Source organism: Erinaceus europaeus, chromosome 23 (genome assembly GCF_950295315.1).
Source record: "Erinaceus europaeus chromosome 23, mEriEur2.1, whole genome shotgun sequence".
In the NCBI taxonomy this organism is placed as follows: Eukaryota; Metazoa; Chordata; class Mammalia; order Eulipotyphla; family Erinaceidae; genus Erinaceus; species Erinaceus europaeus.
The window spans coordinates 12229394-12253119 of NC_080184.1; the positions used below are offsets into that span (position 1 = coordinate 12229394).

Below are 23726 nucleotides of genomic sequence, written 5' to 3' on the forward strand. Positions count from 1 at the left end.
GTTTTCCTTGGCAGGGAGATGCTTTCTCCGGCCGGAGGTCTGGCCTAACGGGGAGGACCGACTCCCTTCCCCGGGACGTCCCGCAGAGGCCCCCACAGCCGCGCCCGTGGGGCGATCGATCCCGCACTGCCCGGGGCGGGGGTTCAGCTGCCGCGATCGAAGGTCCGGGGGGAGGGGGGGAAGGAACCAGATCCCCCCCCCATGGTAACAAACAGGCGACCGATCCCCGCTGCCTTCACTTCAGCGGCCCCCCCACCACCACCCCCGTGTTTCCACGCCGGGGTCTCGGCTCCTCCCGGGAGAGGCCGCTGGGGAGATCGGCAGCCGGAGGCCCCCGACCCCGGGGGCTGGGGGGAGTCGGGAGCAGGTGCGAGCTTGGGGGGGCTCGGCGGCTCCTGCACCTCGGCTGTCCTCCGCCTTCCTCGGGCTACCGCGGAGCACCCCGGTAGCTACCGTGCAGTGGGGTGGAGAAAGCTCAGGGCTGGGGGCACGGCTTCCGCTCCAGGCCGCACCCCCTCGATCGCCGCGCCGCCCCTACCTTGGGGAGCCGCTCTCCCACCCACGTGGGCGGGCTCTCCCAGCCGCTTCCGCCAACGTCCTCCTGACGACCGCCGCCGCGCATGCGCGCGAGCGCTCGGCCCCGGACCCCCGTCGGCTCCGAGGCCCAGAACACGATCGGCAAGGGGAGAAAAAAAAAAAAAAAGCCAGCGGTCCGCAGCACGTGACGCGGATCGACCAATGGGACTGAGGGTGGAGGGGGCGTGGCCCGGCGGACTGCTCACGTGGTCCCGGAGCCCCGCCCCGCGGGGGAGGGAGCCTGCCACGCGGTCTCTCCGCCTCCGGTCACGTGCCGCAGGCCGGGTCCCCTTCCGCCCTCCCCATTGGCCCCGCCTCCAGCGTGCGTGCGTCGCGCGGCGGCCGGCGAGGGGGCGGGGCTCCGGGCGGTCACGTGGGGGGCCGCATCTCCCCCTCCCTCCCCGGCGCGCGCGCCCGCCCGCCCGCCCGCCCGCCCGCTCGCCCGCTCGCCCCCGGCCCCCGGGCTCCTCCTCCTGCTCTTTTCGCCATTGCAGTTGGCGGCTCGGCCGGCCCGGTGTGCACCGCGTGGCTCTGCTGGCCGAGGCGGCGGGGGGGGGGACGGCGGAGAGCCCCGGCGGGCTGCGGCAGGAGGGGCGGCGGCGGGACGCCGAGCAGGTAAGCCGCAATGTGGCGGCGCGGAAAGCGGGGGGGGGGGGGGCGCCCTGCGTGATCCCCGTCGGGGCGCGGGGGGCCCCCTGCGACGACGGGGGGCGGGAGACAGGCCTCCCCGCGCGGAAGGGGGTGTCCCTCGCCCTCCCTCCACCACCCCCCACCCCAGCCCGGGGCTGCCGGGCCCCCGCCCCCGCCCGCCTCGCTCCCGCGCCCGGCCGTTAACTCTTCCCCCATTGTGCCGAGGAAACAAGATGGCGGCGCTGGCAGCGGCGGCGAGGGCCCGGTGCGCGCGCATCCGTCTCCCCCCTCTCCCCCCCCCCCCCCGGCCCCGCGCGCGGCCCCTCGGCCGCCGCAGCCTCGCGCGCGAGGGGGCTGCGCGCGCACCCGGGGGCCTCGCCGCGCGCCCCCCCCCCCGCCCCGGGCTTTTGTCTGCGCTTCCCGCGCGCACGCGCACACGTGCCGCCCGCACACGCCCCCTCGGGCCCCCTCGCGGCCACGGGTCTCTCCTTGCCTGGGTGTCCTCCCCCCCCCCCTTTGCCCTCCGAGGCGGGAAAACGGCGCCTCCTTTGTCCAGAAAGCCTGGCGTGCACGGGAACGGGGGAGACTCCCCCCTTAACATCATGCTCCAGCCACGCGGGCGGCCGCCTCTGGGGGTGCGGGAGGGTTCTGCGCACGCGGAGGTGCTTTCCACGCCGGCCCCCCCCCCCCACACCCCTCAGCCAGAAGAAAGATGATCATGGTGTGTGGGGCTTTTTCGTTTGGTGCCCGTGAGCCGTTTCTGGTTTCCCCAAAACTCACCCGCACACGCCCACCCAGATCCTGAAGCTCAAACTTGGGGTTGTGGGGTGGGGGGTGGGGAGGAGGCTTGCTGCAAAAAAAAAAAAAAAAACACCCCCCGCGTTTGTTTGCTTTCTTTAAGCCTAGCGGCGTGTCTTTTTGTTTTATTTACTAATTTATTTTTATTTTCTGATCTGTCGAGCTTGGCTTGTCTGCCCCGGGTAGGATCTATGTCATTTATCACGTGCAGTCAAACCCCCCCCCCAAAAAAAAAAAAAAAAAGAAAGAAAAGAAAAGAGACAGACAGACGGTGGCAATCCGGGAAGCTATCAGGCTTGGAAATTGGGGTGCAGGCTGGAGGGGGCAAAGCTTTCACTGAACCCTTGGGCTATTCCAAGGGGGTGTGTTAAGTCAGTGGCACCCCTGTCCGGGGTGTAAGATGAGGGGTTCAGGCATCAGCACCCTCTCCCTGCCAGCGGGGTCTTTAGGACATTAAAGGAAAGAGGGCCCAGAGGGCTTCTCCCTTCTCTCCCCCCCCCCCTTTTCTGGCCTCCCTCCAATCGCTCAGACACCTGTAGTGTGGTCTGCGGAAACCCCCACCCCCCAGCTGTCTGGACCGGCTGGGAAGCAAGTGTCTACACCCCCCCCATGGCCACGCCTCCCCGGTTGCTGTCAGCAGGAGGGGTGTGGAGAGCTGTGTGCTGTCCCCTCTGGCCAGGGCACCTGTCCCTCCCTCAAGTGGCGACAGTCCCCATCACTGTTGCCTCTAGACATCAGCATGTCAGAGTCCTGGGTGAGAGAGATCCCACTTGCTTCCAGTGGGACAGCTCCCCACCCCCACCCGTGCTTGGTCTTGGGGCTGGGGCTAGATAGCGTACTGGTTATACAAACAGCCTCTCGCGCCTGAGGCGCCAAAATCCCAGGTTCAATCCCTCACACCACCATAAGCCAGAGCTGAGCAGGACTCAGGTAAAAAAAAAACAAAAAAAAAGTTATGCTTGGAAATGCAGGCTGTCCCCAAGATGACAGAGCTGTCCCACATGACACCCCCAGCACCCAGCTGATGTGACAAGTGCCGGGCTTACGCCCAGAGCCTGCTAGGTAGAAGCCTGAAGGCCCCAGGGACCTTTGCAGGAAGCAGCCTTGATTCACCATACTTTCCCCATAGAGAGGAGAGACCCTTAGTTCTGCTCCGCCTGGCCCCCGCCGAGTGAAAGTCTCGTGTGCAGGAGAGAAGGCAAGAGACCCCTCTCAGGGTCTCTGTTCCGTGCAGCGCTGGGGATGGAACCAGGAGCCTTGGAAAGATTTGTTGCGGGCAGAATCAGCATTCCTGGGAGACCTCACAACTCCCAAGGGCCATGAGATAGCGCCCCTGGCAGAGCACCCGCCTTATCAAGCAGAATGCCCTTGGCACCGCACAGGATGGCCGCAGCACTGGGGGGAGGTCCTGAGATGACGAGTCTGAAATACAGAGAGTGAGAGCCAGCCCATACCTGGAGGGGTGGGTAGTGTGTGCGCAGCGGACTGGTGGCACCTGCAGCTAGCACGCTTTTGTTTTTGTTCTTTGGTCCTTTTTCAGAGCTCGCTCTCCTTAGCTCTGGCTTTCTGGCGGTGCTGGAGATTGAACCCAGGACCTCAGGGCCTCAGGCAGGAGAGTCTGACCTGCTGTCTCCCCTGCCTGTGTGATTCCACAACTCCCAAGAGGAAGAGACGCAGAGGAGAGGAGAGGAGAGACATCCCAGCACTGCTCCACCGTAGACAGAGCTGCTTCTGTTTAGGGGGCTGGAACCCCAGGGCCTCGGGAGTGGCGGGGTGTGCTCCGTCCTCAAAGGGTTGTGAACTCGGGGTTGTTTGAGCATGACACACCAGAGCCTCACCTGTTCTCCTGGTCCATGTGTGCTCTCTGTAGAGGTCCGGAGTTGGAGGTCCCAATGTCGCCATAGCGCCTTCCATGTGGTGCTGGGCCTTGAGTCAGGTCTCACATGTAGCTTGTACTCCGACCCTAGTCCCGGTTGGTTTGAGGTGTGCTAAACAGCGAGTAGCAGGAGAGGTCAGTCTTGCCACCAAATACTGACCAGCGTCTGGGTTTTCCCTACAGTTCTTGCTTTTAAAAGTCAAGTGATAAGAGTCAGACCCAGAGCAGTGCTCCAGCGGTGGCATCCCGGGAATCGAGTTCAGGACCTGACGCTCCCAAGCTCCACACTGGGCTTGTTGCTCCAATTAGAGAGTGGAGAGGCATGAGAGAAAGTCAGGAGCCTCCCTGTGGCTCACGCAGTGCTGGGGATTGAACTCAGGGCCACTTGCCTCAGTGTCCAAAGGCTTTCATCCACTGCGCTCTGACTACAGACTTGTTGGTCAGTTCAGGTTTTTTGGAATAGTAGATTTTTTTTTTTAAATAGTTATTCCCTTTTGTTGCCCTTGTTTTATTGTTGTAGTTACTGTGGTCATCGTCGTTGGATAGGACAGAGAGAAATGGAGAGAGGAGGGGAAGGCAGCGGGGGGAGAGAGACAGACACCAGCAGACCTGCTTCACCGCCTGGGAAGCGAGTCCCCCGTAGGTGGGGTGTTGGGGACTGAGACCCTGCTGTACTGTATGGGCCTCCCCAGAAGGACACTGACCCATCTTTCCCAGAAGGCCCTGCTCCTACTTAACAGAGCAGCCTGTCTTCTGGATGATTCCCCAGCACTTGCCGGGGTTCCTGCTCTAGGTCCTTCACTCAGTTGGAAGGATGCAGTGCCCACTGGCCTGGGCGGGGCCTCTCTCAGCACCTTGGACAGCACCCAGGGAGCCCCATGGAGGGTGGGCAGGGCTGTGGGGTCTCCTCTCTCAGCACCAGGCACAGCACCCAGGGAGCCCCATGGAGGGTGGGCAGGGCTATGGGGTTTCTCCTCTCTCAGCACCAGGCACAGCACCCAGGGAGCCCATGGAGGGTGGGCAGGGCTGTGGGTCTCTCCTCTCAGCACCATGCACAGCACCCAGGGAACCCCATGGAGGGTGGGCATGGCTGTGGGTCTCTCCTCTCTCAGCACCCAGGGAGCCCATGGAGGGTGGGGCAGGGCTGTGGGGTCTCTCCTCTCTCAGCACCCTGCACAGCACCCAGGGAGCCCATGGAGGTCTGCCCCTCTATCTCTGTGCATGTTAGCACCATGGACAGCAGTCAAGGAGCCCCATGGGTGGGGTTGTGGGGTCTCTCCCCCACGTCTGAGCCCCTGGGGGTGCCATTTAAGTTTGTTCTCTTTAGTGCTGGGAGAATCTCCTTGGTGGTGGTGTTGGGGGGTCGGGGCTGTGAAGCACAGTGATTGGGCCCTGCTCGGGCTCGGAGACACAGGCTGAGCTATTGAAGCACCAAACTTCAATGGGGGGAGCGGGACTTGAACCTGAGTCCCACGCGAGATAAAGCCGCATGTGATAGCTCCAGTGGAACTGCCTTTCTGAGCCCAGGCAGGCACGGACGGGGCGCCAACAACCCAAGTTCGATCCCTGCCAGAAGCCAGAGCTGAGTGGGGCTGTGGTGTCTCTCTGGAAAATTCTTTTTTTATTTATTTTTATTTATTCCCTTTTGTTGCCTTGTTGTTTTATTGTTGTAGTTGTTGTTGTTGTCGTTGTTGGATAGGACAGAGAGAAACGGAGAGAGGAGGGGAAGGCGGGGAGAGAAAGACAGACACCTGCAGACCTGCTTCACCGCCTGGGAAGCGACTCCCCCTGCAGGTGGGGAGCCGGGGTTCGAACCGGGATCCTTATTCTGGTCCTTGTGCTTTGCGCCACCTGCGCTTAACCCGCTGCGCTACAGCCCGACTCCCCGGAAAATTCTTATTTTACCTTTTTTTATATATATACTTGGCTTATAAGAGAGAAAGCGGGGGGGGGGGGTCAGGCGGTGGCGCAGTGGGTAAGCACATGCGGTGCAAAGCACAAAGACCGGCGTCAGGATCCCGGTTCGAGCCCCCGGCTCCCCACCTGCAGGGGAGTCACTTCCCATGCGGTGAAGCAGGTCTGCAGGTGTCTGTCTTTCTCTCCCCCTCTCTGTCTTCCCCTCCTCTCTCCGTTTCTCTCTGTCCTATCCAACGACAGCAATCACAACAATAATAAAAATGATGACAATAAACAAGGGCAACGAAAGGGAGAAAATATTAAAAAGTTTTTTTTTTAAATTCTCTTTGTGGGGGTCGGGCGGTGGCGCAGTGGGTTAAGCACATTTGGCACAAAGTGCAGGGACCGGCGTAAGGATCCTGGTTCGAACCCCTGGCTCCCCACCTGCAGGGGAGTCGCTTCACAGGCGGTGAAGCAGGTCTGCAGGTGTCTGTCTTTCTCTCCCCTTCTCTGTCTTCCCCTCCTCTCTCCATTTCTCTCTGTCCTATCCAACAAAGAATTGCGTCAACAAGGGCAAAATAATAACCACAACGAAGCTACAACAAGAGCAACAAAAGGGGGAAAAAATGGCCTCCAGGAGCGGTGGATTCATGGTGCAGGCACCGAGCCCAGCAATAACCCTGGAGGAGGAAAAAAAAAAAGATCTCTTTGTGTTAGTGAGAGGTGAGAGAAAAGTGGAGCCCAGGGTGTGAGGTGACCTTAGAGCCAGTGTCCAGAGTCAGCTCTTGGCTGTGGGGAGATAGTGTAATGGTTTGTGCAGAAACTCTCATGCCTGCGGCTCCCAGATTTAATCCCCTATTACCATCCTAAGCCAGAGCCGAGCAGAGTGAAAGGAGGGAAAAAGAATGAGCTCTTCTGGTGTGCCTCGTTGTCTGGCCCACTGAGCATCCGTCCGTCTGTCTGTCTGTGGGAGAAATCACTGACTAAAGCATCCTCTGCTGTTATAGATAAGCTAGTTTCCAGCTGCTCGGAACTCTGGCTCGATTTGGCAAGATACGCACCAGCCTGCCCGCCAGACACTACAGAGCCGTAAAGATGGTGAGAGGACTTTCACTTCCCTCCCTTCCTTTTTCTTTTTCATTCTTATTTATTTGCTTATTAGGGACAGAGAGAGATTGAAGGGGGGAGGAGATGGCGAGGCAGAGGCAGAAACACCCGCAGCCCCGCTTTACCCACCACTCCTGAAGCTCCCCCTGCAGGTGGGGACCAGGGGCTCGAACCTGGCGCATTGTAACGTGCACTCAGCCAGGTGCGCGACCACCTCGAGCCTTCCTTTCTTTTCTTTTAAGGGTAGATTCTATTTCCTTTATTTATTTATTTATTTTTAAAAAGTATTTATTTATATTTTAGCCAGAGCACTGTTCAGCTCTGGCTGATAGTGGTGCGGGGGGGGGGGGGGGGGGGCTGAACCTGGGACTTTGGACCCTCAGGCATAAGAGTGTGTTCGCATAACCATTATGCTATCTATCCTCCACCCTGATTCTCCTATTTCTGTATAAGGGACCCAGACCCTCCCTCTGGGATCTCTAATCGCAGGAATGGAACTCAGGACCTGAGAGTCCAATGCTTTATCCACTGCACCGCCTCCTGAGACACCACCCCCTCCACAAGAAAAAAGAAAGAAGGGAGTCGGGCTGTAACTCAGCGGGCTAAGCGCAGGTGGCGCAAAGCACAAGGTTGGCATAAGGATCCCGGTTCGAGCCCCCGGCTCCCCACCTGCAGGGGAGTCGCTTCACAGGCGGTGAAGCAGGCCTGCAGGTGTCTGTCTTTCTCTCCCCCTCTCTGTCTTCCCCTCCTCTCTCCATTTCTCTCTGTCCTATCTAACAACGACAACATCAATAACAATAATAACTACAACAACAATGAAAAACAACAAGGACTACAAAAGAGAAAATAAATAAATAAAATATTGAAAAAGGAAAAGAAAGAAAGAAACCTCCGGTCATCTCTCGGGCCACATTTCACTTTTTTTTTTTTGTCTCCAGGGTTGGTTATCCTGGAGCTCAGTGCTCACTATGAATCCACTGCTCCTGGAGGCCTTTTTTTTTTTTTTTTTGGTCCATTTGACTGGATAGGACAGAGACAACAAGTTGAGGGAGAGAGACACCCGCAGACCTGCTTCACCGCTTGTGAAGCTTTCCCCCTACAGGTGGGGAGCCGGGGTCTCGAACCCGGGATCCTTGTGCTTGTTACTATGTGCGCTCAACCCGGTGTGCCACCACCCGGACCCCATAAAAACTTGGTTTCGACAGAGGAGTTTGAAGCTGTCCCGGACAGAGACGGACAGAGACAGGCAGACAGCCTGGGGTGCCTCGGGGTGCTCTCCGTCCCGTGCTCGACCCCCATCGGGCGCCCGTAACCGCCTCCCCCCGCCCCCAGCGTCCCATGCGGATCTTCGTGAACGACGACCGGCACGTGATGGCCAAGCACTCGTCCGTGTACCCGACGCAGGAGGAGCTGGAGGCCGTGCAGAGCATGGTGTCCCACACGGAGCGGGCCCTGAAGGCCGTGTCCGACTGGATCGACGAGCAGGAGAAGGGCAGCGGGGGCGGTGAGCACGCCGAGGCCGAGAGCCCGGACGCTGCCCCCGAGGACGAGGCCAAAGACGGCGCCGGGTAGGGCCGGGGAAGGGAGGAGCGGAGGTTGGGGAGCTCCCCTCCGGCAGTGCCGTGCCCCCCCTCACCCCTGCATCTCCTCCCCCCTTCCCCCTTCCCCCCCCAGGGAGCAGAAACCAGAGCACATGACCAGGACGCTGCGGGGTGTGATGCGTGTGGGGCTGGTGGCAAAGGGCCTGCTGCTCAAGGGGGACCTGGACCTGGAGCTGGTGCTGCTGTGTAAGGAGAAGCCCACCACCACCCTGCTCGACAAGGTGGCCGCCAACCTGGCCGTGCAGCTCACTGTGAGTCCACCGGGGCTGCCCGTGCGCCGGCCCTCGCGGCCGCCTCCTGGGCCGACGTTCTCTTCCTATGTTGCAGTGCCAGAGGGGGGGCCAGGGGAGACACAAGGCCCAGGGCCCTGCTCTCGGCTCTGGCTGCTGGTGGTGCCGGGGATTGAACCCTGGACTTCAGAGACTCAGGCAGGAGAGTCTTTGTCCAGAAACATTGTGCTTCCATCGGGACTCTGACCTCGCCTGTGTCGACGAGGGAGGGAAAGGGAGGTTTTCGGCTTTTTTTTTTTTTTTCCAGTAGGGGACAGAGAAGCAGAGCCTCCCTCTGTCATAAGCAGTGCGGGGGGGGGGGGGAGGGGGGGGGCGGGGGCGTGTGGAACCTGGGACCCCAAGCCTGAGCGAGCGCTGTGTCCCTGCGTCCTGTGTCGCTGTGTACCAGCAGCGAGGAGCTAGGCCTTGGGTGTCTCTAAAGAGTTGGGTGTGGGCGATTCAGGAACCCTCGCTCGCTCGCCCTGTGGACGAAATTCAGGGTGTCATTGTCTTGGTCCCCGCCCCTTTAAGAAGCACTGTTTGTGGGAATCAGGCGCAGCGGGTTAAGCGCACGAAGCGCAAGGACTGGCATAAGGATCCCGGTTCCAGCCCCCGGCTCCCCACCCGCAGGGGAGTCGCTTCCCGGGCGGTGAAGCAGGTCTGCAGGTGTCTGTCTTTCTCTCCCCCTCTCTGTCTTCCCCTCCTCTCTCCATTTCTCTCTGTCCTAGCCAACAATGACATCAATAACAACAATAATAATAACAAAACGAGGGCAACAAAAGGGAATAAATAAATATTTTAATTTTTTTATTTAAAATTTTTTTTTATATTTGCCCGACGACTCCCCCATAAATAAATATCTTTTAGTAATCTAAAAAAGCACTGTTCCCATTCTGTGTCACCTGTCAGCTAGCGGGGAGAGGACTTGGCTATGTGGGGGTGGGGGGGTATTTTTTTGTTTATTTTTTTATTAACTTTCCCTTTTGTTGCCCTTTTTTTTATTGTTGTGGTTATTGTTGCTGTTGTTTTTGGATAGGACAGAGAGAAACTGAGAGAGGAGGGGAAGACAGAGAGGGGGAGAGAAAGACAGACACCTGCCGACCTGCTTCACTGCCTGGGAAGCGACTCCCCTGCAGGTGGGCAGCCGGGGGGCTCGAACCGAGATCCTTACGCCGGTCCTTGCGCTTGGCGCCACTTGTGCTTAATGGGTTGGGCTACCGCCCAACTCCCAGGAAAATTTGGACAGAAAGGGAGGAAATGTGGCACAGTAGAGAAAGCATCAGCCTCTCAAGCATGAGGACCCGAGTTCAATCCCTGTCAGCACATGTGTCAGAGGAATATCTGGTTCTCTCTCTCTCCCTCCTTGATGAATGAAATCTTGGGGGGGGGGATTGGGAGAGTAGAGCGAGAGAGTGGGACAGATAGAACCACCTGCAGGTGGGGGCCGGGGGCTTGAACCCAGGTCTCTGTGCCCCTCCCGCCTCCCATACTGTGATGTGTATTCCCGCCTTCCTGCCTCTTTTTTTTTTTTTTAACTCTGTTGTTTATTTGGTAGAGAGAGGTGGAAATTTGGGGGGGGGGGGGCGAGTGCCGGTGCTTCTGGTGAGTGCGTGTTGCAACGCGCCAGGGCCCAGGTTCGAGCCTCCAGTCCCCACCTGCGGGTGAAAGCTTTGGAAGTTACGGAACAGGGCTGCGGGCGTCTCTCTGTCTTTCTCCCGCTCTGTCTCCCTTTCTTCTCTCCGTTCTTGGCTTTTCCTCTCCATTTTTGTTTGTCATCCAATAAATAAAGATAGTTAAAAACCGTTGGGGGAGTTTGGCGGTAGTGCAGCGGGTTAAGCGCAGGTGGTGCAAAGCGCAAGGACTGGTGTGAGGATCCCGGTTCGAGCCCCCGGCTCCCCACCTGCAGGGGAGTCGCTTCCCAGGCGGTGAAGCAGGTCTGCAGGTGTCTGTCTTTCTCTCCCCCTCTCTGTCTTCCCTCCTCTCTCCATGTCTCTCTGTCCTAGCCAACAATAAAAAGAAAAGGGCAACAAACGGGAATAAATAAATAAATAAATATTTTTATTTAAAAAATGCTTGATGGCCAGTGGTGGCACACCCTGTTCGAACCCCTGGGCCCCACCTGCAGGGTGAAGTGGTGAAGCAGGGCTTCAGGTGTGTCTCAGATCTCTTCCTCTCTATCTCCCCTCCTCACTTTCTGACTGTCTCTACCCAATAAAATAAATAAAGATAATTAGAAAAAAAGAAAAAAATATTTAATTTTTAGAGGAAGAAGAAGAGGAGGGGGTGGTCACTTCAAGGAAGGAAACAGAAAAAATCGGTTGTGGGACACAGGGCGCCTGGGTTCCTTCCTCAGTGCCTCAGGTGCCAGACACAAGCATGCTTCTCTTTGCCCTCTCTTTATCTTTTTTAGAGCCCTGCTCAGCTCTGGCTGCTGGTGGTGCGGGGGATTGAACCTGGGGATTCAGTCTCAGGCAGGAAAATGTTTTTACAGAACCCTGATGTGACCTCCTAGGTTCTGTCTTTTTTTTCATGTTGATTTCTTTATTTTTGAAACAGAGCACTGCTCAGCTCTGGCTGATAGTATATACAGAGAAATCGAGAGAAGAGGGCAAGACACCTGCAGACCTCCTACACCTCTTGTAAAGCGATCCCACCCCCCCGCAGGTGGGGAGCCGGGGGCTCGAATCGGGATCCTCCCGCTGTGCCCCGCCACCCAAAAAAAAAAAAATCTTGATTTTTGCTAAGGTTTCGTGGGTCTTGAGGAAAAGGACAGAGTACAGCTTCAGAGCACAACAGTGGATTGCTGGCGGGCCCTCCTCCGTGTAGCACGCGCTGATGCGAAGGCAGCCTCAAACCCTTGCCCAACCCATTCCCCGCCACCCCCACTCCCCACCCCACCCCAGACGCTCAGGCAGCCTGGAGAAAAGGCACTGGACTCTCAGGCCTGAGGAGCCAAGTTCCATCCTCTTCATTGCATGTGCCAGAGGCGGGCTCTGTTTCCATCTGTCTGTCTCTCTGTGTCTGTCGTCAAACAAGTCGTTATTAACCCGCGAGCCAGAGCATATGCAGTTCCAAAGTTCGAAGCAGGGCTTCTCTCAGGCACAGAGCCTAGCTGCTGGCCCCCACCCCCAGCCTGCGCTCCTGTCGGTCCTGAGGGCCCAGTCGCTGTTGGCTCTGATTTTAGGAGGGTCCAGAGCCTCAGTCAGTCTCTGGCGGGTACGCGCTGCTGAGATCAGCCGCTGCCTGGGACTTCCCCAGAGTGCCCACATCACACCCACCCCGTCTGCCTTCCCACAGTCATCAGGGCAGAGCTGGGCCCCAGAATCAGTAAACCCAGAGCCCTGCTCAGCTCTGGCTTCTGGTGGTGCGGGGGATTGAACCTGTGAAGCCTCAGGCGGGAGAGTCTCTTTGCAGAGCCACAATGCTGTCTACCCCCTCCTTGGTTTCCTTTTTCTTCATTTTATTTATTTGTGGGTAAGAGAGGGAGTGGCAGAGAGAGGGGCGAGGGCAGGCGCACCTGCAGCCCTGTCTCACCTCTTGTTTTCAAGCACCGCCAAGAAGTCGCCCCTTGGAGAGATGATCCCCCCACCCACCCCCCCCCGCCTCTTCCCGGGAATCTTGATCTTCCCGGGCGGCGGGAAGGCAGCGGCTGAGCATGGCCCTGTGTCCCTTGTCTCCAGTCTGTCACAGAGGACAAATACGAGATCGTGCAGTCCGTGGATGATGCGGCCATCGTCATCAAGAACACGAAAGAGCCCCTCCTCTCCCTCACCATCCACCTCACGTCGCCCGTCGTCCGAGAAGAGATGGAGAAGGTGTCCGCCGGAGGTAGGAGGCGGGCCGGGCCGGCCTGGGGTGTGCCCCTGTGGGCTTGTCCCTGCAGCCCGAGAAAGGCCGGGTGCGTCCCGGGGGTGTAAGTGCCACTGGGACCCCAAGGCCTCCTCCTGCATGAACTTGGAGCTCTCCCCCCTGCCCCCAGGGTTATTTGTGGGGCTCAGTGCTGGCACTGCGAAGCCTCGACTTCCCCCTCAGCTTTTTTTTTTTTTAATCCCTTTGCTTTTATTTATTTCTTTATAGCTAGCGGCAGCCAGAAATGGAGAGGGAAGTAGGTGACGGGGAGAGAGACCCCTGCAACCCTGCTTCACCACTCGTGAAGCTTTCCCCCTGCAGGTGGGGACCGGGCCCTCGAACCCGAGTCCCTCCGCAATGTAGCACGTGCACTCAGCCAGGGGCGCCACCGCCCGGCCCCTTTCCCGTTGCGTCTTCATTAGCTAAGACAGAAATGGAGAGGAGCCCCAGCGGTGGCGTACCTGGTTGAGCGCACACATCACAGTGCACAAGGACCCCGGCTCAAGCCCCTGGACCCCACCTGCAGGAAAGCTTCACAAGGGCTGAAACAGGGCTTCATGTCGTATCTTTGCCTTCTCTATTCCTCTGTCTCTACCCAGGAATAGATAAATCATGTTTTAAGGGGGTGGGCGGGTGGTGGTGCACCTGGTTGGGAACACGTTACAGTTCTCAAGAATCTGGAGAGTGGGGCGGTGGCGCAGCGGGTTAAGCGCAGGTGGCACAAAGCACAAGGACCGGCGTAAGGATTCCAGTTCGAGCCCCGGCTCCCCACCTGCAGGGGAGTCGCTTCCCAGGCGGTGAAGCAGGTCTGCAGGTGTCTGTCTTTCTCTCCCCCTCTCTGTCTTCCCCTCCTCTCTCCATGTCTCTCTGTCCTAGCCAACAACGACTTCAGTAACCACAACAATAATTACAGCAACAAAATAAAGAATAAAAGAATCAGGGTTCGATCCCCCAGTCCCCACCTGCAGGGGGAAAGCTTAAGCTTTGCGAGTGGTGAAGCAGAGCTGCAGGTGTCTGTCTCCCCCCTTCCTCCTCGAATTCTGGCTGTCTCTCTCCAATAAATAAATACACGTAAGAGGAGAAAGGGGAAAGGGGCTAGTAGACACCTGCAGCCCTGCCCCACCACTCATGAAATTTCCACCCCGCCGGGTCGAGGGCTTGAACGTGCGTCCTTGCACGTGGTGATGACAAATGCCTTCCCCGTGCTGTGCTACTGCCCGACCCCGTGGGTGGTCTCTGATCAGACCCCCCCCCCCCCCCACCGGCCCCTTGGCCATTCGATGAGGGTCTTTAGCTTCGCTGCCTGGCCCTGACACAAGCGCCCCTGATGGAGTCGGGGGTGTTTTTGGACCTCAGGGCTATGTCGAGGGCTGGGGCCAGGGTGCTGTCTTGACACCGGCGACGGGGCTTCCTGCCCTTCTAGCAGCCCCTTCTCTCTACTGCGTGCCCTTTTGTCTGTGCCTTTTTCCTGCTGAGTTTTCTCTCTATTATATTTCCCCCGAGCCCTGCTCAGATCTAGCTTCTGGTGGTGCCGGGGATTGAACCTGGCACGTCAGAGCCTCCAGCGGAGAGTCTCTGTGCTGTCTGTCCAGCCCCTATTGGGGTTTACAGCCTAGCCACCTCCCAGGGAGGAGTGTGACTCTCTTTCTTTTCCTGTGAGACCTTCATTTTGGTTCTCTGAAGGCGGGGGGGGGGGGGGGGGGGCACGAGGTCGGCACACTGTGTGTACACACGCACACGCCGGGACTCCCTGGGGCAGTCACATGGCGCCTTCTCTCCCTCCTCCTGCAGAGACGCCCGCAGTTACCGACCCCCCAGATGTCCTGGACCGCCAGAAATGCCTAGCTGCCCTGGCGTCCCTCCGCCACGCCAAGTGGTTTCAGGTTGGCATTTTCTCCTCCTCTTTCTCCTGCTTGTCTGGGCGCCCGGGGCTCAGAGTGATCTGTCAGCCTATTTCGCCCCCCAGAGGCGAGCCTCCTCCCAAAAACTCTGACTCCCAGCATGGGGGGGGGGGGGCGGCGGGCAGGCAGGCGTGTGCACCAGTTTCCAGAAGCTGAAGGGCCTGTGCTTTTGCCCCTCCAGGCCAGGGCCAACGGGCTGAAGTCCTGTGTCATCGTCATCCGGGTCCTACGGGACCTTTGCTCCCGAGTGCCCACCTGGGGGCCCCTGCGAGGATGGGTAAGGCAGCTCGGGGTCCTTGGGGAAGGGGCAGGGGCCCATGAGGCCGTGCCTCTCTCCCCCCCCCCCCCGTCCGTCCCCCGCCCTCCTCTCACGCCCCGTCCGTCTTGCCTTCGCAGCCCCTCGAGCTTCTCTGTGAGAAGTCCATCGGCACGGCCAACAGACCCATGGGCGCCGGCGAGGCCCTGCGGAGGGTGCTGGAGTGCCTGGCGTCGGGCATCGTCATGCCAGGTTGGCTTCTCGCGCGCTCGCGCTCGGCAGGCGCAGGGCCATGCCAGGGAGCAGCAGCAGCAGCAGCAGCAGCACGCCCCGTCCCCCTAGGGCTGACGCATGCGTCTCCCCTCCTGCCCCATCATATCCAGCGCTGTGCCAGCCGCGCCGCAGCTGTGGCTCAGGGCCCCGGGAGGCCCCCGCGAGCGCCGGGCTCTGAGACACACGCACACGCGGCTTGAGTGCCCTGCGGGGCTGGTGGGCCGGGCCATCGGCCCCCTATCGGGGGGGCCCCCCCGGGCCCGGCGTGTTTGCCAGAGCTGGCTGTGGATGGGGCGCAGGGGGGGTTGACGGCCCGGGTCCCCTCAGCCGGCAGCGAGTCTTCCGAGGCGGCGCTCAAGGATAATCCTCTGCATATCTTCCTTGTTTCCTGCCTTCAGATGGTTCTGGCATTTATGACCCTTGTGAAAAAGAAGCCACTGATGCCATTGGGCATCTAGACAGACAGCAACGGGAAGATATCACACAGAGCGCGCAGGTATAGTGATCGCCTTTGCCCGCCCGCGCGAGCCCCTGCCCAGTCCGTGAGCCGCTGGCTTCCAGTTCCGTGACTGGCTGATGCTCAGGGTCGCCACTGGACGGACTCGGAGGCTCGGCTCGGCTCCGGGACCAACGGCGCAGGGCCCGAGACAGGACGCCCCAACCTGGGCGGCCTCCCGCCCCCCCCTCTGCCCGCTCAGTGCAACCCCGAGATGGGGGCACCGAGCCCAGCGGGGGAGCCGTGGTGGGCTTTTGGTGTTTTTGGTGTTTTTTTTTTTTTTTTTTTGGTTTTTGTTTTTTCTTTTGCTTTTTTTTTTCTTTTGCTTTTTCTTACTTTTTTAAAAAACTCTGGTGTCCACTGTGCCGGCCTGCCCGCCCCGTGGCTCCGAGTGGCAACCAGCCCTCCCTCCTCCCAGGTTGGGGTCTCCTGTCCTCCTCCCCAGGGGGGTGGTCACAGACTGGCCTCTTCCCCCACAGCTCGGCGGGGCCCTGGCACTCAGGTGCTTCCCCTGGCTGTTGGGGGACCCCCTCGCTGTCGCCTCAGGAGACCCAGTAGCAGCTCCCGCCATCGCCACCCCCACCACCAGACAGTAGTGAGCGCACACACTCTGGGCCAGGCGCCCAGGCCGCCACCTGACACTGCCTCTTCCCTCCTTCCCTCCCTCCCCCCTCCCTCGCCCCCTCCTCCCCCAGCATGCACTGCGGCTCGCCGCCTTCGGTCAGCTCCACAAAGTCCTGGGCATGGACCCGCTGCCCTCCAAGATGCCCAAGAAACCAAAGAACGACAACCACGTGGACTACACGGGTAGGCGGCCACTCGGGGCCGGGGGCTCCGGGGCTGCCCCTCCTCTCGACCCCCCCCCACAAGTGTGCCACCCCCCACCCCTGGGGCGTCTCTCTTCCAGTCCAAATCCCCCCCAGCACGACCTACGCCGTGGCCCCCGTGAAACGGCCGATGGAAGAGGACGCCGAGGAGAAGTCCCCCAGCAAGAAGAAGAAGAAGATCCAGAAGAGAGGTAAGTGGGGTCGCGGCCGGGGGGGCGGGGTGTCTGCCGGGCACCGGGCCTCCTGACCCCCTCCCCCCCCCCCCCAGAGGAGAAGGCCGACCCCCCGCAGGCCATGAACGCGCTGATGCGGCTGAACCAGCTCAAGCCCGGGCTGCAGTACAAGCTGGTGTCGCAGACTGGGCCCGTGCACGCCCCCATCTTCACTATGTCCGTCGAGGTGGACGGCAGCTCCTTTGAGGCCTCGGGCCCCTCCAAGAAGACCGCCAAGCTGCACGTGGCCGTCAAGGTGAGCCTCGAGCCTCGGGGTGGGCCGCCTGGGGGGGGGGGGGCGCGCGCCTGTGCGGGCGGGCGGGTGCCTCACCCCTACCCCACCCCCAGGTGTTGCAGGACATGGGGCTGCCCACGGGCGCCGAGGGTAGGGACTCCAACAAGGGCGACGACTCGGCTGAGGAGGTGGACGCCAAGCCGGCCGCGGTGGCCCCCCCGCCCATGGCAGAAGCCGTGTCAGCCCCCAGCGCCCCCTTCACCTCCGATCCCACGGCCGAGGTGAACAGGCCTGGGCCTTGGGTGTGTGTGGGGGGGACTGGGTGGGTAGGGGGGCGGGAGGCAGGAGGGGGGGTTCCTGGGGCCCGTGACTGAGCTGGCCGGGCCACCCCCCCCCTCCCCTCCCGCTTCCCCCCGAGAACGGCAAGCAGCTGGGGCCCATCCTCACCAAGCACGGCAAGAACCCGGTCATGGAGCTGAACGAGAAGCGCCGCGGCCTCAAGTACGAGCTCGTCTCCGAGACGGGGGGCAGCCATGACAAGCGCTTCGTCATGGAGGTGAGCCGAGCCCCACACGAGCCCGCACGCTGGCCCCGGGGGTACCGCCACAGCTGGCCACAGCTGGCCCCGCTCACCACCCTCCCCTGCTTTCCTCTCCCCTCCCTTTCCCTCCCCCGGCCGCCAGGTGGAGGTGGACGGACAGAAGTTTCAGGGCGCCGGCTCCAACAAGAAGGTAGCCAAGGCCTACGCCGCCCTCGCCGCCCTGGAGAAGCTCTTCCCCGACACCCCCCTCGCGTTGGACGCCAACAAGAAGAAGCGCACCCCGGTGCCCGTCCGGGGGGGCCCCAAATTCGCCGCCAAGGTAGGTCGTCCAGGGTCCATGCTGGCCGCCCCTCCCCCGCCTGAGACCCACCGCCAGCCGCCCAGGAGGCTGAGGTGTGACCTGCCCCCCTCTCCATCCCCCCTCTCCCATCCCCCCTCTCCATCTCCCCTCTCCTCTCCCCCCTCCATCCCCCCCTCCATCCCCCCTCTCCATCTCCCCTCTCCATCTCTCCTCTCCTCTCCCCCTCGCAGCCACACAACCCGGGCTTTGGCATGGGCGGCCCTGTGCACAACGAGGTGCCCCCGCCCCCCAGCCTCCGGGGGCGCGGCCGGGGCGGCAACATCCGGGGCCGAGGCCGAGGGAGGGGCTTCGGCGGCGCCAACCACGGGGGCTACATGAACGCCGGTAAGAAGCGGGCACCCGGAGGGCAGGGAGGGGGGGCCCGGGGCTGGGGGGGGCGGCAGGCCGGCCCCCGGGCCAGCCCGCAGCCCCGCCCGGTGACCCCGTCCCCCTTCCTTCTCTTCCAGGCGCGGGCTACGGCGGCTACGGCTACGGAGGGAACTCGGCCACGGCCGGCTACAGTAAGTGTGTTTCTCTCTCTCTGTGCGCTGATCCGGCCGGGGACGCAGTCTGAGTCAGGGCAGGTGGCCCCAACTCGAGGGAGGAGACCCCCGCCCCACCCCGCAGAACCCAGCTAAGCCCCTCGGGGACCCGCCTTGAGCGGCCCGCCCCCATCCCCCGTGTCCCCGCCGCCCCTCCCCGAGAGAGCCCCCCCACTTTTAAATTCCTCTGCTTTGAGCCGAGCAGGCACCAGCCCTGTGGGCACCACGCCCCTGGCAGCGCCCCCCCACTCTTGTCCTGAAAAAGCAGCGTTCACCTGGGGGGGGGGTGACAGGAGCAGAGAAATCTAAAATGAAAAATTTATTATAATAATAAAATTTAAAAAATCCACCCGCGTTTCAGATGTGGCGCTTCCGGGCCCTTTTTCCAAAGAGTTCTAATTTTTGTTCTCTGCTCTGTCTCCCCCTTTTGTAGGTGACTTTTTCTCAGACTGCTACGGCTATCATGATTTTGGGTCCTCCTAGAGCATCTAAAAGTATTGCACACACACAAAAGCGCCACCTTTTACTCCACTTGCCACCAACTCCAAACAAAACAAAAACAAAACAGCCCAAGTTGCCCGAGCCTCCTGGGGCGGGGCCCTGGCTTCCACGGGGACTCTCTCGACCGCTGCCCGCCCGAACCTCTTAGCCTGCAGAATTTTCAGACACTGGCAGTTGTGTTTCGGTTTTTGTTAAAACTGGCAAGTGGGTCCTCTCTCTCTCTCTCTCTCTCTCTCTCGAAGCTGACACACTTTAAGTGGAAAGCAGTTCTCAGAGCAAAACCCTTGGCGCCCGGTGCGTGTGCGAGCGAGCAAGCGAGCGAGCGAGCGAGCGCACGCAGGATCCTAGCGCCAACCTGGTCTCCGTCTCCGTCGGGGCCAGACACCACCCCCACCCCCCACCCCGCCTCCAATTTTTCTGAGTTTAACCCATAAAAGAGACAAGACGATTATGACCTGGGCTAGTCTGCCTTTGTCTTAAGTGACGGAAGGTTTTGTGTGAATTTGTAACACCTACACACAGGCACCCCTCCTTGCTCTCCCCCCCATCAAAATCGGGGGGCTGGGGGGGTGGCCTTTTTGATGGTTACCAGTACGATCCACCACCCTGATGCCTGCCAGAACAGCCGGCTTTTTTTGTTTGATGGGGTTTTTTGTTTGTATTTTTGTTTGCTTGCTTGCTTGGTTCCTAAGCATGTGAAGCCTTGGGGAACCAGGGTGATTTTTTAATTTTATTTTATTTTTTGTGTGTAAAGCGGACCTCACCTCTCTCCCACCTCCTGTAAAAGCCTTGCTCAGGGGGATCGAGGGGTGGGGTGGGGTGGCCACCAAGACCCCGCCAAGAGTGTTGGCCTTTTGAAGTCGCAGCTCCAGACACCCAGGATTCTACGCCCCCCCCCCCCCTTTGAAATAAAAAACTAGCGGGGGCCGCCTGGCTCTTATGAGATGACACCTCCACACACACCCGCACACTTCTCCCCCCACTCCCCAGATATCCCAGGCCCCCCTGGGGATCCCTCTCAGAAAGAAGCAAGTCTAGTTTGGGATTTCTGGACTTTTTGAAATTGTGTGTTGATTTCAGTGGGCAAAAATAATAATAAAATAAAGGTCACAATAGAGCTTGTTCTCAGAGCTTTGAAATATACAGTGAAGCTTTTTTGAATTTCTCCCAAGACTTTGACAGCATGATGTGGGGTTTTTTGTGTGTTTTCTTTTTTGTGTGGGGGGGGGGGTTTTGGTAGGTTCCCCCCCCCTTTTAGGAAGATCTCATTTGCGAATAATGTCTTTTTTTTTATACCAGGAAAAATAGTCCACCCGGATGACGTTTGATAACTCTTCCCCTCCCTGTTATTTTTAAATCAATACATGTTCAAGTAACAAGTCCATGGTCCTTGGCGTCTTCATTCATTCCTCCCTCCCTGCCTCCCTCCCTCCCTCCCTCCTTGCCTGCCCTTTCTCCCCCTGCTTTTGACGAGGGCTGGGGGCTGCTGCCTTCGGTGGTATGGGGGTGGTGGGGTGAGGGCGCTGGGTGGTCCCCAGCAGTGGTGGTGTCTCAGCCCGGTGACATGGGGGGGACCTGGGGGAAACTCACCCAGAGGCCAGGGGTGGGGGATAGACCGGAGACGGGCCCGAGGACCACCACCCACATCACCGCCCCCCACGGGCTGGCCTGGGGTGGGGTGTGACCAGGGCTCCCCCCCCCACTTGGGAAGGGCCGTGGCATTCTCAGCCCGATAGAGGATGCTCGGCCCCCGCCTCGCTGTGGTGCCCTCTCTGCACCCCGCCCACCCCGGGGGCTGTGCTGGAAGGCGGATGCCCCCCCCCCCACCCCCGGTACCCCGACAGAGGGCCCCGGCCCGAGGACTCGCCGCCCCCACCCTCCCCCCCCCACCCCAGGCTGCAGCGGCCTCTCCCGGCCCCCAGCACCCAGCACGGCGGGGCCCCGGGCGGGCGGGGGCACGGGGGCTGCTGCGCTGGGGCTTTTGGCTTTTCTCGCCACGTTGGGGACATCGGGGTGTCACCGCGCTGCGGCCCATCTCATTGTGCTGTTGACATCCGCTGCCACCCGCGCTGCTTGCCCCCGGCCCGTGCCCGCCCGCGGTGAGTGGCGCCCGGGGCTGGGCCCTCGCTCGCTGGGGTGCAGGGGGGCCTCTCCCGCCCCGCCGCCCTCGGCCGGCCTGACCCCGCTGCCTCCCTGTCCTAGGTCAGTTCTACAGCAACGGAGGCCACTCGGGCGGCACCGGGGGCGGGGGCGACGGGGGCTCGTCGGGGTACGGCTCCTACTGCCAGGGCGACAGCTACAGCGCCCCGACGCCCCCCAAGCACGCGGGCAAGAAGCAGCTGCACGGCCCCCCCCAGAAGGCCGGCTACGGCGGCGGCGGCGGCGGCGGCGGCGGCTACCAGGGCCAGCAGGCCCCCTACGGGCAGGGCCAGTACGGCGGCTACGGCGCCTCCCAGGGCAAGCAGAAGGGCTACGGGCACGGCCAGGGCGGCTACTCGTCCTACTCCAACTCCTACGGCTCCCCGGGCGGCGGCGGCGGCGGCGGCTCCGACTACAGCTACGAGAGCAAATTCAGTGAGTGCCTGGCGCGGGGCGGGGCGGCGGGCGCGGGGCGGGGCGCACTAACCCCTGAGCTACCCGGCCCGCACCCCCCTTTCCGCAGACTACGGCGGTGGCGGCGGCGGCGGAGGCCGGAGCGGCGGCAACAGCTACGGCTCGGGCTCGGCCTACAACCCGGGTTCGCACGGGGGCTACGGCGGCTCCGGGAGCGGCTCTTCCTACCAAGGCAAACAAGGTGGGTCTGGGGGCGACGGGCAGGCAGGGCGCACTTGACATTTCACAGTGCTCCGGGCAGCTTCCATTTTGATAACGAGGGGAGGACTTGAGAGGCTATAGCGAGTTAAAAACCAAAGGGCCAGGGCCAGAGAGCAGAATGGTTCTGCAAAGAGATTCTCATTAAAGGCTTCCAAGTCCCAGGTTCAATCCCCCCGCACCAGCTCAACTAGAGTTGAGCTCCAGTTTAAAAAAAAATCAGGGAGTCGGGAGGTAGGTTAAACACAGGTGGCGCCAAGCACAAGGACTCGCCTAAGGATCCCGGTTCCAGCCCCCGGCTCCCCCATCTGCAGGGGAGTCGCTTCCCAGGCGGTGAAGCAGGTCTGCAGGTGTCTGTCTTTCTCTCCCCCTCTCTTGTCTTCCCCTCCTCTCTCCGTTTTCTCTGTCCTAGCCAGCAACAGCATCAATATCAACAACAATAAAACAAGGGCAACAAAAGGGGGGAAAAAAACATATATATATATATATATATATACACACACACACACACACACACACACACACAGAGGCTTCCATTGTGCCCCACTAGGTGATAAGACTGGGTTATGAGCACCAACTCTTGCAAAGTGAGATCCCGGGTTCAGTCCCTGACCCGCATATGCCAGAGGGAGGCTCGCTGATTCTCCTCCTCCTATTCTTTTTCCTCTTGCTTGAGGAAATACGGTTTTTTGTTTGTTTTTTTGAGACAGTTCTTTCATATACACTTGTTTACTGATTGGCTAGAGACAAATGGAGAGGCCATGTGTGCTTAACCTGCCTTACTACCACCAGGTTACCTTCTGGTTAAGATTTTTAATTGTCGGGGTCGGGCGATAGCACAGCAGGTTAAGCGCAGGAGGCGCAAAGCACAAGGACCGGACTAAGGGTCCCGGTTCAAGCCCCCAGCTCCCCACCTGCAGGGGAGTCACTTCCCAGGCGGTGAAGCAGGTCTGCAGGCGTCTGTCTTTCTCTCCCCCTCTGTCTACCCCTCCTCTCTCCATTTCTCTGTCCTATCCGCCAACGAAGACATTAGTAATAACTACAACAATAAAAGGAGTACATTTAAAAAAAAATTATCTCTGTTAGATAGGAACAGCTAGAAATTGAGAGGGGAGAAGGGGTTGAAAGAGAGAGAGTGAGAGACCGCTAGTGCTGCTTCACCAGTTGCAAAGTTTTCCCCTGCAGGTGGGGATCGGGGCCTTGAACCGGGGTCCTTGCGCACCACAGCGTGTGCTTAGCAAGGTGCACCACCACCCGGCTCCCTGTTTACTTCTTGTTCATTTGACGGTGGAGAGATAGAGAGAGACTTATATAGGCCTGTTTCTGCTAGTTTGAACGGTCAGGCAGACCCAGCACCTCGCCCGGCCAGAGAAAGTCCACACTGCTGTCCCCTGGGGCCAGTAGGGCCTAGACAGCTTGACCTGTGACCTCTGGGAGGCTGGGGGCAGCTCCAACTACTAGCCAAGCCGCACCCCCCCCCTCCCCCCAGTGCAGCCCTTCCCTGCTTTCCCTGGCTTCACCCTCAGAGGAGGAGGAGGCCTGCCCCGCCCAGCCTGTCCCTCACTGTGGGCCACCCCCCTCCCCTCTTCTCTCCCGCAGGCGGCTACTCATCACAGTCAAACTACAACTCCCCAGGCTCGGGGCAGAACTACAGCGGCCCCCCCAGCTCCTACCAGTCCTCGCAGGGTGGCTACGGGCGGAGCGCGGACCACAGCATGAACTACCAGTACAGATAGAGCCCTGGGCGGGCACCCCTCCCGTTCCTCTGCGCCCCGGTGCAGGACCCAGCCCTCTATCACAGTCCGTCACCACGTCCGTCGGCCCACCGGGGCCCCTCGCCCCACCCCGTCCACGTCACTGTGTCGCGCGGTGTCAGGCGTCCGTGTTGTCAGTGGTTCCTTAGTTGTCATGCTCACTTTGTCCACAGAGTAGCCCCCCCGTGTCCCCCCTGGTCCAAGCCCAGCACCGCCGTAGCGCGTCCCGGGCCCAGACGGCCGCGGGTGTTGGGGGCTGGGGGCACCCTGTCACCCCGTCGACGCTTTTCGTGAAGTGAGTTCCACGAGAGCTTTTTCTGTATTTTAACGCTTTAGTGTTTTTCAGTTTTTATATAAGTGAAGATTTTATTTTCGACAACCAGCGGGAAGAGAGTGGGTGTGTTCGTGTCTCTGGGTCTGTTTGCCGTCTCTCTT

The 23726-nt window shown here is 60.3% G+C and overlaps 1 protein-coding gene across 7 annotated transcripts; it reads left to right on the forward strand.

The window, feature by feature from the left end:
- Window positions 1-723: 723 nt before the first annotated feature.
- Window positions 724-23379, forward strand: ILF3 (interleukin enhancer binding factor 3). Of its 7 annotated transcripts, XM_060181738.1 has the most exons (20): window positions 1051-1191; window positions 6784-6874; window positions 8216-8451; window positions 8558-8735; window positions 12434-12581; window positions 14394-14485; window positions 14685-14780; window positions 14900-15011; window positions 15431-15528; window positions 16224-16335; window positions 16436-16546; window positions 16624-16823; window positions 16916-17083; window positions 17221-17358; window positions 17486-17662; window positions 17875-18028; window positions 18151-18204; window positions 20929-21300; window positions 21389-21520; window positions 23137-23378. In XM_060181738.1, the coding sequence occupies exons 2-20, from the start codon at window positions 6872-6874 to the stop codon at window positions 23271-23273; spliced, it is 2718 nt and encodes a 905-aa protein (XP_060037721.1). In that variant the 5' UTR covers window positions 1051-1191; window positions 6784-6871; the 3' UTR covers window positions 23274-23378. The 7 variants fall into 7 exon arrangements, with proteins under 7 accessions (XP_060037715.1, XP_060037716.1, XP_060037717.1 ...); XM_060181732.1 differs by lacking the exon at window positions 6784-6874 and having other exon boundaries at window positions 724-1191; window positions 23137-23379; XM_060181733.1 differs by lacking the exon at window positions 6784-6874 and having other exon boundaries at window positions 724-1191; window positions 17233-17358; window positions 23137-23379.
- Window positions 23380-23726: the final 347 nt, after the last annotated feature.